We start from the raw sequence: 14533 nt of genomic DNA on the forward strand, positions 1-14533 counted from the left end.
CAGAAGGACCCTTGAGTGACGAGTTACGTGGATTACAGACGTACAGTACACACATACACATACACACAGACTTGGTGCATTTATAGATAGATATTAAGATTAAGAAGAGGCGTACTCAAGTATCAATTCAATAGGTCATCAATTCAATAGGCCTACTCAAGTATTCAAAGGTACACATTACGAGGTACATTTTCTTGCACCAATGCACCAGTGCATTGGTGTTATTCAATTTATTACATTTCCAAATAGTTAATAGCCTACTTTTGTTACTTTGGGTCCCAAAAGTACCTTCGTAGTAATGTACTGGAGTCAAAAGTACAATATTTCTATTTGAAATGTAGCAAGTGAAAGTTTTGTGCTTGCAAATACAACCCCTCCAAAAAGTACTGCAATTCCACCACAAGACCACCCCCCTTTTCCCATACTGTACATGTTTTTCTATTTGTTACTTTCTTTATATGATGATTTCCTGTTTTTCAATCTTTAAATGTTCTGATGAATTGAAAATTTGCATTGGCTTGTGCTTTCGTTTGAAATGTACCCATTCTACATACTGTGGAAAACAATTTTCAATCAATCAAACTACTCAAGTAAATACTAGGTTACTGTTCACCGCTGGGTATATTGAGTTGAGTCCACTAGTCTTAATATGTTTTAAATCAGATAAGCAGATCATTAACCAGTAATAATTCTCTAATGTATTTATGACTAAGACAAGGGAACATTGAACCTTGAACTTTACAAAGTGTTGGCAAGCAATAACTCTGTAAAATACATTTATTGACAAAAGAAATTGGTTTTCCTTAATCTGTCCTTTTAATTTTACACACAAAAATATCAAAATACTTTACAGGGCATTTCATCTTAATATTGTCAAATTCCTCTAAATCAATTCTCTCAAATTACACTGTACAATGACAATGCCTATGTCATTTTTGAAAATTCAGTGGTCATTTAATTTAATTTATTTCAGGGAACAATGCATTTTAAATCTATGCATAGTCATTACTTGGTATTTAGCAACAGATTGAGACTTCACTGCATTTCATGCAATCCATATCCCGTAACTCGTTCTCCATCACACGTCATTCAGAGCCAGGTGCTTAAACATGTTGTAAATACATAAAAGATACACAGTACAACATTCATAACATGGATTATCTTGGTTACCCAAACTTCAAAGCTTAAAAATGTGTCTTTACACAAACATATTGAAGTATACAACTTTTACTCAAAAGAAAATGTAAAAGGTACTAAAAAAGATTTACAATTGGGCCAAATGCCCCAGTGCAACAGGAGAAAGAACCCCCTTCAAAATCCTTCAAATTACTTTCAATCAATATCTTGGATATGTTTTTGTCTAGATTTTGCCTCTCTTGTGCAACAACTCATAAGGACATACTTGGTCAATTACAGACCTCTAATTACAGGTCTCGTCAGTATTCATGCTTATGGGTTGTCAACATAATAAACATTCTCCTTCAGTCATTGCTACAGTATTTTTCACCAACTAATTTCCTTGAATGTCCTTAATGACACCTACAGTAACTACGAATAGAACAATCTAGTCCTCAGATATCACATGTATGGGAGATCACGGTTGAGATTGCAAACAGAAATGTCAAAGTATTTGAGTGCTAAAGAAACAAAGGAGAAAACAATTACAAAATAATTCCTTATTGTGAAAGCCATAGGACATTGCGAGTGGCAGTTCTTATCCGACAAGCTTAATAAAACAATCACATTGTAAAGTGGATGCGCATTAGAAGGAAAGAGAAGCTTATCAGAGTTCATGAGTTGGCTTGTATGTACTGAACTGGGCTTTAATATAGCCCTGTAGTAAAGGCCAACATGGTGCACAGTAATCACATTGGCATTTTACTATCTTACCATAACTGAGCTTCATTATTTAATACATTATATTGACAGCAATTCTATAATAATAATAATAATAATAATAATAATAATATTACTGTTGTCTCAGGCAAGTTGAAATGTCTGCTAAGAATGTCTCATATGACAACACCTTTAAGTAGGCCTTACTGTTTGAGGTTCAATAAAACATTGTTTCTCAGCTTTTAAAAAGCACAAATAAACAAAACACAATGCATTTTAAGACAGGATTACAATACAAAATAATTTGACACTTTAGTTATCACTACAGTTAATCACATGTTGCAACTGTTGAAATTATCAGTATTACCTATCAAAAGTGTAAATGGATTTAGGAAGAGTGCTTTCACTCAAGTAAGTCCTCCATATACCGCGTATAAAACACTTATCAAAGTAAGAAAACAAGAGAATAAGCCTTTGGGCTCTTGAAATTGTCTGTATATCTAGCGTCATTAAGGCATTAACTATCCAGTATTGCTAAAATAACTAGTTGTCAGGAAAGAAAATAAAGTTTATGTATGAGAGCAAATGAGCAACATAAAAAAAAGATACGAAAAAAAAGAACACTTCACGATAGAGTGCAAAAACGTGTCAGTCCCTAGTGGCCCATTAAGTACCAATAATCAATATAAAGTACTGTGTTGATGTCTAATTTGCTCTAATAGCTACTAATATGCAAAATGCACATTGGCTTAGGAAATACAATTAATTTCTTACTTTCAAATGTTTGGTTTAGTCTGCTTAATCTCGGTAGCAACAGGTAGGATATAAAATTCTCTATAAGTTCTCAGAGGGGATGGATGTTGAATAATAAAGACTCAACTTTAAACGGCATAATTATGCCAGTCTCTAATGGGGCAATAGGACCATTTATTTTTTATCTGTGCCACCTTTAAATGAGTTATTACTTTAGAATATTCTTTGGGGCCTTTGTTTTCCATTATTTGTCAATATGTCAATAAGGGAAAACAGCCCGATGTAATGACCCATAATATGACTGACATATGTTCACAAATGGTGATATCATTCATATTTACATAACACATTGTTGCTAATATGAGGGTGCAACATATTGAAGCTTTTAATTAAATTAGGGACAGAGGAAAATGAAACAAAATATTAAGGAAGACAACTGAGGTTTCAAGAGGCGGAAGAAGTCTGTGATTATAATTGTTGTCAGAGAGAAAACAATGGACGGAAATATTTATTCAACCAAGGGGCAAATAAAAAAATGGGTCAGTGCTTGAGTACTTAAAAAAAACACAGACCTAATTTTACCAGAGTTCAAACAGGACTCACACCAGAATCCTGCATATTATGTTCAGGGATATGCAGGGAGCTCTGGCCCTGCCAACACAAGCAGCCCCATTGATTGGGTTAACAAATTAGTGCAATTTAATTAGAGATCACTGTATTAATGTTCTCTGAAAGCTGCCTACACAAAATAAAAAATCCTATGAGAAGAATCTCTGATATAAAGAATTCCCAGACATGAAAAACAGCTACACATTTAAGTCTGTTCCAATATACATTCATAAGAGAGGGTGTAAGAGAGAGAGAGAGAGAGAGAGAGAGATGGCAGAGAAAAAGAGAATTCAAAAGTCTTAGATATAAGATTAATGTTGACCTCATTACTTGATAGGGCAGCTTCCTTCCAATGATGTTCAATGACTGTGTTCCTGATGTTAGCCACTTCAAGCAAGATTTGTTAGCCATTTTTGTCTCCACCCTTTTCTCCTGCAGCCTGAAAACAAAAATACAAACCTTTTCTCTTCAAAAATTCAAACTGCTCTTTACCCCAGGATTTGGAACAGTAATATTAACATTTTTCATAAATGACTCACGCCAGGCTTGTGAAGTGCAGTCTCCTGCAGGCCAAAGAGGGGGATCCCTTGGCCACCATGCAGGGGTGATGCTGTTGCTGAGGACAGCATGTTGGGTGACTGGGCTATTAAGGGTGAGGTTGGGGTGGATGTGAGTGCTCCTGCCAGCGTGAGGCGCTGTAGCTCCCTTTGTCTCTGTTGCTGTAGCATCTGGTATACAACCACCTGCTGCTCCTGATAGAAGGGAAACAAAAAGAAGCTCAAGAAAACAAATAAAGCACCGACCATTAAAAGCTTTATCCATTGGCCAGCTATATATGTTTTTTTTTATTGTGGAAATGTAGGTCAGATGAGAGGGATAATATAGGATAGGATAAGGGGGTAGTTTACCAGTCAAATCTTTGGTTGGTAAAGTCTGGTGTTAATTTAACACCAGCATCACATTATTGAGATACACCATTAACCGTGTAGTTCTTCCAACAATTAATTCAAGCCATTGCACCAATGTCAAAAATGCCCGAAAAACTGAAAGTAAAAGAAACAAGAAAAACCTATTAGCTAGTCAATCTGACGTTTGAACCAAAAAGAATTGCAATAGTAATCGTTCAAGGTTTTTTATGATCCTTAGGGTCAGTCAAATGACATAAAAAATTGCCATAGCCGTCATCACAAATGTGACGAGGTCATCACATGACCTCGTCATGTGGCTATGGCCGAAAAGTGGCTATGGCCGAATTTAGCCCAAACAAGTGTTTTTCGTGCAAAACTAATGCTTGGAATGGATTCAGAATCATAAAAACTCCCATGCTACTTAAAGCATAATTAAAATTTGACATTTTTGCCTTAGGGTTTTTAATGGTACCCCAACTTTCAACCCCTGAATTTACCAGGATCCACAATTATTCAATACAACAATTTTTATTTGGATGACCCTAAGGATCATTAAAGGTATATTCAGTGATTTCACTTCATTCAAATATCACTTATTTTTTATTTTATTTTTGACAATCCTCCCTACTATAGAGTGTGCTGACCATATAAGGAGTTCCTCCCTGTCCCCAGTGAGCTCCTGGGGTCAAAAAACCCTAGTTTCAGTTTTGGTGGCGGGTGGCAAAGCCTTCATCCAATCAGGATGAAAGGGGCCTTGCTCCAATCATGATCGAGTGGGGGCGGGCCTGGGTGCACATGCTGTTGGCCTGTTGCACTTCCCCCCACTGTAGAGCGTGTGCATGTGCACATTTTGTTACCGGGGCGGACTGGGTGGTTTTCCAAATCACCCAAATCACTGAATGCTCCTTTAAAAACCGTGAACGATTAATATTTATTTTGGGTCACGCCCCATTTTAGCTTAGATCAGGGGTTCTCAAAGTTTTTGGCTGGGGACCCCCGGAAATGCTTTGGCATGTCTCGCGACCCCTAATACAAACTGACTGCAAAAATAACCTTAATAATGGAGAAAATATATCATAAATTAATACTGAAACCAGATATAATCATTAAGGAAAGTTTATGCATGTACTGTGTACTATGCAAACTCTTCATTTCCAGTTTCCAGCCATAAAGTTTAAAAAAAATAAAAAATAAAATAATAATAATAATTTGGGGACCCCCCAAAATTATTTGGTGACCCGAGGGGTCGCAACCCATGGGTTGAGAACCCCTGGCTTAGATTGACTGGCCTACTAGGAGGCATTTAAAGAAGTGAAATGAAGTGATATTAACACAGTTTAATATTTCATTACAGGAGTAAAGTTCTGTGAGGTGAGAAACTGCTGGAGCTGTTGTTGCTGCTGCTGGAGAAGGAGCTGCTTCTGTTGCTCTGATAGCAGAGATGACCTGGCACGAGAGAGGCACACCCTTATTAACACACACACACCAGACAATGATTAGACAGAAACAACACCATCACACTAAACACAGGGTTCCAATAAGAGCCCTGGCAGACATAATGCCAAAGCATACAATATACTGTTATTAAACTGTGTGACTAAACATCAGCTGTTCAAATAAAACAACGCTTTGTACTGGAGCGTCTCATCGTAGCGTCTCATCTCTAAACCACAATGAAACCTCACGCTATACTATGGATGGGTAATTAACCAAAACTTTTAACCCAAACATCTAGAAACACGTTTTTTTTATATTGTCTTATAATATATCAACGAATCAACTCTAGAAATTGTAATAGATTGTTTACAATCAGTGAAAATAGCACATCTACAGTTTGAAATTAAATACTTCGTTGTACAATAGTGGCATATTGAAAATAGAAAATAGTGTTCTGTGAGAAAACAAACTACTGCCCTACATAAAACTTGTGTGGTGAAGGCGAAGGTTTTTCTGTAAAAAAAAATATATATATATAAATCAAAGCGTTCTTTAATCTTAATGGAACAAGACTGCTAGCATACGTACGGGCTAACGCTCTTAGGTAGCTGAAGACCCTGTGCCAATGCCTGGGGGTTGAGAGGTGGAGGCTGGGGCCGGAGCGCGGGCAGTGCAGGCTGGGAGGCATTCTGTACGGGTGACTGGATCACTCCGTTCAGACTTCCCAGCACACCATTCATGCTTAGCTGAGGACTTCCTGCCAGGGAGGCCATGAGCCCGCCCACCACTGGCAGGGCGGAGCCGCTGGCCTGGCTGATGGTTCCCAGGCCGTCGCTCAAACCACGAGCCAATCCATTCAGCTGGCCAAAAGAGGCGGGGCTCTGCTGCGGAGGCGGGGTGCTCTGGAAGGAGAGAGAGGAGCTGCTACGGGACGGACTACCAGAGTGGAGCTCCTATGCAACGAAAGAACCAAGTATTAGTTTTATTCTATTTAGATACGTTTTAGTAGCAGGGTTTGAATGGTTTGATAGTTGATACCTGTATGTATGCTATAATAATTGTTGTAATAATAATGATCAATAATTAAGGGATGCACACAGGGATCTTACCTCAGATGAGGTTACAAAGGAGGTGTCATTCAGGTAGAAGCTTTTGGATAGGGGACTCTTATTGGTGTTTAGAGGGTCTAAAGAAAAGAGGGTACCGTTACAGAGAGTACCATTATCACCTGGGAAGAAGACTAATTAAAGAGATATTTCACTTTCAAACATGTTTGGGGTCATTTTAACTGGCTTTTGTGAGAACCCAAGACAGTTTTTAAGTCACTTGATTCATGAATATTTGACATTTAATTTATCAGACACGCCCCTTCATATACAAAAACATTGTAACTTCAAACTAACTCCATTCGAACCATTGGTTCTGTGTGAACTTTTTTTTGAGGGGTGCTAGCCCCTCCTACAGGTTTAATTTTCGTTTTTAGTTCAATGTTTGTTTTAAAAACGCCATTGACAATGAAGGGAAAATTTCAATTTCATCTTGTCCCTAACACAAACATTAAATGTCATTAACAATAAAGATAATTTAATGTTTGTGTTGGCGCCGTTTGTTTTACATCACCATTACATCACCTAATCAACATGAGTTAGACTTTAATATATTAGCGCCCCTCACTTCACACAGGTGTGATTTTTTTGATCTTTTGGGGAAAATGAAAAATAAATAAATAAAGTAAAATATATTAAAAAAAATAAAATTAATGAATCAAGTAATGGAGAAAACATGGCCTCCTCCCGTATTCAGGGCACTATAAGTCACCAGAACCAATATTTTCGATGAATCTATCAAGGTGAAAATTGAGTTTGAAGTTACAATGGGTTTGTATAGGAAGGGGGCGTGTCCGATAGAATTAATGTCAAATATCTAAATACTGACTCAAACAACTTAAAAACTGTCTGGAGTGCTCACAAAAGCCTGAGTAGATGTTGTGAAATATCTCTTTAATTAGTCCCTGGAATCCTTTGGATTTGACAAATATTATGTTCCGTCTCCAAATTTGGACTCCAGGCTTCAGTGAAGGTGGTTCTTCTTTAATGAATATCTTGAAATGTTAATGAAGGGTGGAATACGACCTAGGCTTGATGAGAGGAAGCTGATCTGGGTGTGCATGGAGCCCTGGGCGGAAAGGGCTTGTGGAGGGAAGGGTACGGCCAGCTCCACATTGAGCAGCTGCAGACGTTCCTTTTTTGCTGTCAGGCTGAGGATCTGGTCTTGGAGCCGTTGGTTCTCCTGCTGCAGTGAGTGTAGAGACTGGAGCATGTCCACAACTAGACACAAGACAGAGAGAAATATTTAAAGGCAGATTTACATACTGGTGTTGTGGCATGTTTAATCCATTGACTATAACTATGATTATGAATATATGAATTACTATAGAATGCACTGCGGATGTTTAGCATAATTCACTTCACAATCCATTTTCTAGAGAAAATCCTGCACATATGATCTTTGTACATTAAAATGTAGCACTGTAACTTATGAAAGTCCAGTCATTACTGCATTTTACATGCACACAATCTTTCTTTTTCAATAGAAAACACAGAAATAAAATGAAATTAAACATAATCTAGATTTTACCGCCAATGAATTGTTGATGGGCTTGATTGTTTGTTTGATTTAGGTCCTACAACCCACAAAACGTGTCATTTTATAATAATGCAATTACAGTGGAACCAGATAATGTATTCTGACATGTTTTTCAAATGGATTCTTTATGGAGCCGTCAGTGAGACATGCCTGACATCAAGAAGCTAGGTGAGACGTGTTTCTCAGTAGCTGGAGGGGACAGCTCCTATTTAAAACTAGAAGTGGATATTAAAGGCCAGTTGACGGTGCTATTCATACAGATGAAGTGAGTCAACAAAAGTGGAACTAAGTGATTTGGCTTAAGAGGAAAAGGAAATGATACATAGTGAATAAATATAATCAAACAGAGAAGCATTATTGTCATGGTTTACATTATTATGCCATCATGGCTGCTTTGAAACACCTCAGTGTGCTGTCTCTCATCGGGCTGTTCTTTGTTCACAACAGTGTCCTGGAATATATGCATATAACTGAATAGCTCCAAGCACTGCATTCAGTGTCACAAAGAGTAGACTTAAACCAAAGCAGGTGGAGAAAAATACACCACAGCAAACAGCATAATAATAGACCCAGCCACAGCAGAGAGGGAAGCTGTCTGTTATGTACTTCTGGTCCAGACATTGGCCGCCCCCACCCCCACAAAACTCAAAGAAGAATAACTGCAAATGTCCCCGGAATCACAGACAGGCCCGAATGGATTCTGCAGACATGTTTAATTTGTGTGCACAGAGAACACTCACTATTGACGCCCATCTCTCCGTTTCCATGTTTCTCTAACAGGAGCTCAATATGGGAGCTGGCTGGGGGGATGTTCTCTGGACGGGCTCGAACCCCTGGACCCCCTAAATCCCTCGGGTCAAACAGCAGAGGAAGACAGCTCATAGGAGACCTGGAGGCCAGAACAGGGAAGAAAGGGTCAGTGGGTTGGTCTACACCCAGAATTGGGAAACAACCTCAGTCACAAATAAAAAATATACTGTTAATTTTGGATCTGAATGGTTTTTGTAATCTACTAGTTCAGGCAGACACACTCGCGTGCACTTCCTCAATGTAACTGTGACGGGTCACTAGCAGCTGACCAATTTGGTGGTCCATTGCTCTGTTGCTCCTCTTGCTGTTGCACACCATTGCCGCTGTTGGAATGTGATTCATTGCCCCAACCACCTCCCCAGCTTTCCCCTGTGGGATCTTGTGCTTCTGTTCTAAAATGTCTTTCTTCAAGCAGTGTGTAGTAAAGCCTGAATGCCAAGATCAAATATTTACACACCTGCATTTACACTAGTGCAAATGTTTTGTCTCTAGAGAAAATGGTTTCTCTTCAGTTCTCTGAGATTTAACTACATTTTATATAAGATCATTTCAATCTATTTGGCTGAAAAAGTGAACTAACTGCACTAACCAATGTTGTAGTACCATCGATAAGAGCGTTATCTAAACATCACATCAGAAATGTGAAGAAATGCTCTGATTGCTAAACGAAAGGGTAACGAATGAAGCTTACTGTGATGATAAGCTCTCTCTCGGTGAGTTTCCCTGACACGGAAAGCGACAGTCATCGAGGTCAGATTCTAGGAAGGGAGAGATAGGTTGTGGTGTTACATGTCGTCGTAAGTGTGTCTGTGCTGAATTGTAACAAAATTGTGTGTAAGGAACCAGAAGAATGCTATGTTGATCTCATACCCAGGGTTAAAATTTCTGGAGGATGGGGGTACTGCTTTTCATATCCCCCTCTTGGTCATTAATCTTTATAGTCATGGGGGATATATTTAATCCCTATCTCTGCTCCGACTGAATTAAATACAGTTTCCTTTTGCATAAAATGTCATCTGACATGGTTGGTATTTATGTTTGATGATATCACAATTGAATTAAAAACTAGGTGGTGATCTTGCCGTCTACTACATTTCATGAGCTTTCATTATCACATTTCACCTGACAAAAAGGATGTTAACCACATTAACCCTAGTCAAAATGTAAATGTATGTATGTGTGTGTGTGTGTGTGTGTGTGTGTGTGTGTGTGTGTGTGTGTGTGTGTGTGTGTGTGTGTGTGTGTGTGTGTGTGTGTGTGTGTGTGTGTGTGTGTGTGTGTGTGTGTGTGTGTGTGTGTGCGTGCGTGCGTGTGTGTGTGTGTGTGTGTGTGTGTGTGTATGTGTGTATGTATGTATGTATGTATGTTCAAAACATAATAGCAGATCTAAGATTTGTCGTACGAATAAGCATATAGGGCTGAAGTGGTTAAGAAAATGCCCTTTTTTGAACACTGCTCATACCTGGCAGTGAGGTCTGGGCTTGGCTCAGTAGTGGTGGAAGTGTAGGGGCTGTGGAGAGACAACTGCCAAAAGGCTGCGTGGAAGTCTGGCTATAGGAAGAACTGGAACCAGGATGGGCCTATGAGACAAGAAGACAGCAGATATAACTGGCAGGGAAAGTTAGCTGGTATAAAGCTTCAAGAAAAGTTTCATTTCCAAATCAGACTTCCACTATTTCAAAATAATTGATCTAGTCCGAATTAATTATTCATGACTGTTTAATTTGTTATCAAAAGCCATTTACTAACAACATTTTAATATTAAAGATGCATTGTGTGATATGTGGAGTTGTGGACAGTCTATATATAAAGAAAACACACACCAGCCAAAAACAGCCAAAGCGAGACAAACGTAGGTACTTCCAGTAGGCTATTTCAGGTATGTCATCATGCCAAGTGAAGAGATAGATGTTTAAATATCTAGCAATGAAACTACAGAGAGTTTGTAGGCAGAGGAGGTGCTGTGAATGTACATTTTCTTTTTTTCAGCTAAAATATTTAGAAGAAATCTTGCACTGTAAAATCCATCATTACACAGTAGAGGAAAGCATGGGTATGAGAGGTGGCGAGTAGATTTTAAAGAGCGAGGGAGGTGTCAAGATGTTTCATCAGACAGAGCCCCAGACAGCGGAGCAGGATTTTGAAACATGCTTTATGGCCCCTACAGACTGTAGGAGTTTTAAAATTGTCGGCGAGTCATCAGATCGTTAAGTATTTCACACTAGTCTTTTTTTTTTCATCGGCTGTGATTATATCTTTGTGGCTTTCACACTAAACGATTGATCGTCGACTAGGGATCACACACTGCAAGAGCACCAAGATGCGATCCAGACCCGATACATATATAGGCTTTTTTCTTCATTTTGGAGATTTCATCCTACCTAGTAGATATTATAAATGTAACATTCTGGCCTGCGACACAGGTAAGGTCACTCGCATAGAGTTCATCCTCTGGGGAGCATAAAGGTTATCAACAAATTCCATGCTAAACTTGCCTGTAGTTTTCGAGATTTGTTGTTAGAGAATAAAGTGTTGGACAGACAACCTGACCAATGCACGGAATTACTTTGCTATCCTTACAAATACTACACAATGCACCTTTACGTGGAATTGATATATAATATTTCTAGGAAACACAGTTACATGTTGTAGAATAGAGGTTATTTCTTCTCGGTACTTCTGGAGTACCTGTGTATTTGAGAGAGAGTTGACTGAAGGTAGAGAGAGCGTGGAGACGTGACATGGAAGAAGTCCTGAGGACAGGGCGGTACTACACACACCACCACCCAGGGACAACGAAGTGCTACACACTCCTCCGCCTAGTGACAAAGGGGTGCTGCACACACCCCCTCCTAATGTGAGAGGGTCCTTGAGACTGGAGTAGATGCCTAACAGAGAGAGAGGGAGAGAGAGGGGGGGGCTGTCATGTTTACAAAGATATACTGTAAACAGCATGCAGCAGAAGCGTGTAAATCATGGTGTAAATAGATGTGCTTAAATACGCACAGCACACACAGGTCGGAGAACCAGTCACCATCTAGGGCAGGAAATTGGGCCATCTTGTGTGCAGTAAACTAGCTAGCTAGGAAACTAACTTTAACTTTCCAGTAGCACAGAGTTATAAACAATGTTACGAATTACATTACTCCCTGACCTGTCCAAGTAAGCCCGGTTGAAGCAAGTCAAGGCAAAGCCTGTTTATTTGTATAGGACATTTCAACAACAAAACGATTTAACACTATTATGCATTCCTATTCTAGGAAATTTGAAGACAATAACATATTCCCTATTCTGGGGTGAACATTCAGTGAAAATAGCACATCTACTCACAACACATTGCTCACAACACGTTGCAATGCGACAGTGTGAGCTTGTAAATCGGCTATTTTGTATCAATTGTATTTTGTGTTGTTTGAATTCACATTCTGTTTGTTTTAATTGTGCTAATTGTCAACTTGACAATGCATATTACAAAATGTACAAAAAATGTCAGATACAGTACATCTGCTCTAACATCTTAATTTAAATGGAGTACTACTGATATAAGCCTAGATACATCTTTAACTTTCTTGTTTAACTTGCCATGGGTAATGGAAACGTTCACCAAATCTTCAATCAAGCTACAAATAAACACCAAAGTGCAGCCAACCAGACAGTTGTACTGCTACAATTTGTTTTCTGCATGCAATGCTTTTCTTTCTAGCAGTATATGAGCACACAGGAAGCTAGAGGGCTACCACACACCCACGGTTAAACTCACCGGAGCTGAGTAGGGAGTTACCGCGGCCTGTGGAGAAACTGCCGGCAGAGGAGGAAGTAAAGGAGGAGGTGGACGTGGTTGTCAGAGGCAGCGTGGAGGAGGGGAACGCAGGGTGCAGAATAGAGGATGCGCTGGGATAGATGGAGGAGGTTAAGGCTGGAGGCAGAGGAGGTGCGCTGGTGTGATGATGGTGGTGATGATGGTCCTCTTCCCGCCTTTCTCGGTTTTTGCTCCCCCGGGGGCGGCCTGGACCGTGCCGACTCTTCTTGTTGCCGCGGTGCCTCCTCTCCCGGGGCAACGGTGGCGGAGGCGTGGCTTTGCCATCCTCCTCCGGGTCGGGCTCCTCCAGGATGGGAGGTGTGACCAGGTGTGAGGGCTTGCAGAGGGACTTGGAGGGTTTGTAGTCCCCCGAAGAGGAAATCTTACGGATCTTGCTGCTGCTGCCACCCAGCCCTGACGAGGAAGTGATGCGCATGATGGACCCAAAGGTGGAGATGGTGACCTTGGTCTCAAAGGGGCTGGAATTGCTCTCTGACCTGTCGTGACCCTGTGAACCTACATGAGGGCCATCGGCAGGGGTCAATGCCGGGGGCTTATTGTGATATTTACTGTCCTCCTCCTCCTCCTCCTCCTCCTGCTCCTCCTCTTCCTCGTCTTTTTCGTCTTCCTTTTGGTCTCCCGCTTCGTCCGGCTGAACCACCACTCTCCTGTGACGCTCCTTGCGCTCCTCGCCACTGTGGTCCTCGCCTCCTCGGTCATGGTCACGTTCTAGGCGGGAAGACGATGAGAACTGGTGGAAGTCCTGAGTTGAAGACAGGGAGCCGACCCCTAGCAAAAACAAAATGAACGAACGTTAATCCTGAAGATAAACATAGAAAGCTTAAACGCCTAGTCAAAAACTCACACTGTTAAGTCTTAAGTGGCTGTCTTGAAAATGACACTGGTTTATTTAATACATAGGTCTAACGAGTTCCATGGGACAAGTTAGCTCATGTACTGTAGTGCCCCATGATGCTATTCTGGCCACATTTTGTTCTCCATTAAGTTACCTGTGTTGAATGGACTAGAGGAGCATGAGGAGGAGGTGCAGCTCTTGCCAGTGCTTCCCGTTTTCTTGCTCCGATGACCTAGGCCATGAGAACTCAGCTTCTTGGGCTTCCCCTCACTGTCCTTGCTGCTATGGTGACTGGTGGGCAACTGCATCAACACAAACAGGGCATAGGAAAGGGAGAAATTAAACAGCTCAGTCAGTAGAGCTCTCGCCTTTGCACCACAATGTCATGAGTTTTATCCCGGGTACCACCAACTCAACATAGGTGTGGCACGGCTTGGGTGCAGCAAGTCGTGTGGTAAGTGCTGGGAGCTGATGGTAGGTGTTGTGCTTCACCTCAGCAATCCTTGTCCCAGGGGTCTAGCGCATTGAAATGGGGATAGACTTCCGCAATCTTTGCTGATACCGTCAATAAGCATCTCTGACCTATTTACTTCATACCTGACTCCTTAACCATTTCTCCTGCACGACTCCTGCGCCAGCATTTATCCTGCTTTTGTGGGAGTTTACCCTTATCAACCTGGTCAAAGGTCAAAGGCTTTTTAATGGATCATATGTTAGTAAAGCCATACAAATATCAAACTCCCCAAATCCACCAGAATACTGGAAATTACATCTACTTTGTTACACATTTGTTACAGAAATAAATATCCTTTTATCTGATGTCTGAGGTTGGCAGGTATGATTTACTTACTTATATAATAATAGATGGAATCTATTATT

General features: G+C 40.3%; 1 protein-coding gene across 5 annotated transcripts in view; it reads right to left on the reverse strand.

The window, feature by feature from the left end:
• Positions 1–759: 759 nt before the first annotated feature.
• Positions 760–14533, reverse strand: part of LOC306921694 (protein AF-17-like) — a 20479-nt gene continuing 6705 nt past the window's right edge. For 3 of the 5 annotated variants that reach the window (XM_079498944.1, XM_079498943.1, XM_079498946.1), the window contains 12 exons: positions 13809–13956; positions 12760–13587; positions 11688–11887; positions 10462–10579; positions 9691–9757; positions 8930–9078; positions 7676–7870; positions 6653–6729; positions 6132–6496; positions 5459–5552; positions 3738–3950; positions 760–3657 (listed from right to left, as the gene is read on the reverse strand). In XM_079498944.1, coding sequence (XP_079355070.1) covers positions 3289–3657; positions 3738–3950; positions 5459–5552; positions 6132–6496; positions 6653–6729; positions 7676–7870; positions 8930–9078; positions 9691–9757; positions 10462–10579; positions 11688–11887; positions 12760–13587; positions 13809–13956 — 2823 coding nt within the window. In that variant the 3' untranslated portion in view covers positions 760–3288. The remainder of the gene's footprint in view (positions 3658–3737; positions 3951–5458; positions 5553–6131; positions 6497–6652; positions 6730–7675; positions 7871–8929; positions 9079–9690; positions 9758–10461; positions 10580–11687; positions 11888–12759; positions 13588–13808; positions 13957–14533) is intronic. The other 2 variants (XM_079498945.1, XM_079498947.1) reach the window with 2 other exon arrangements.

The sequence above is a fragment of the Electrona antarctica genome (assembly GCF_951216825.1).
Source record: "Electrona antarctica genome assembly, chromosome: 4".
In the NCBI taxonomy this organism is placed as follows: domain Eukaryota; kingdom Metazoa; phylum Chordata; class Actinopteri; order Myctophiformes; family Myctophidae; genus Electrona; species Electrona antarctica.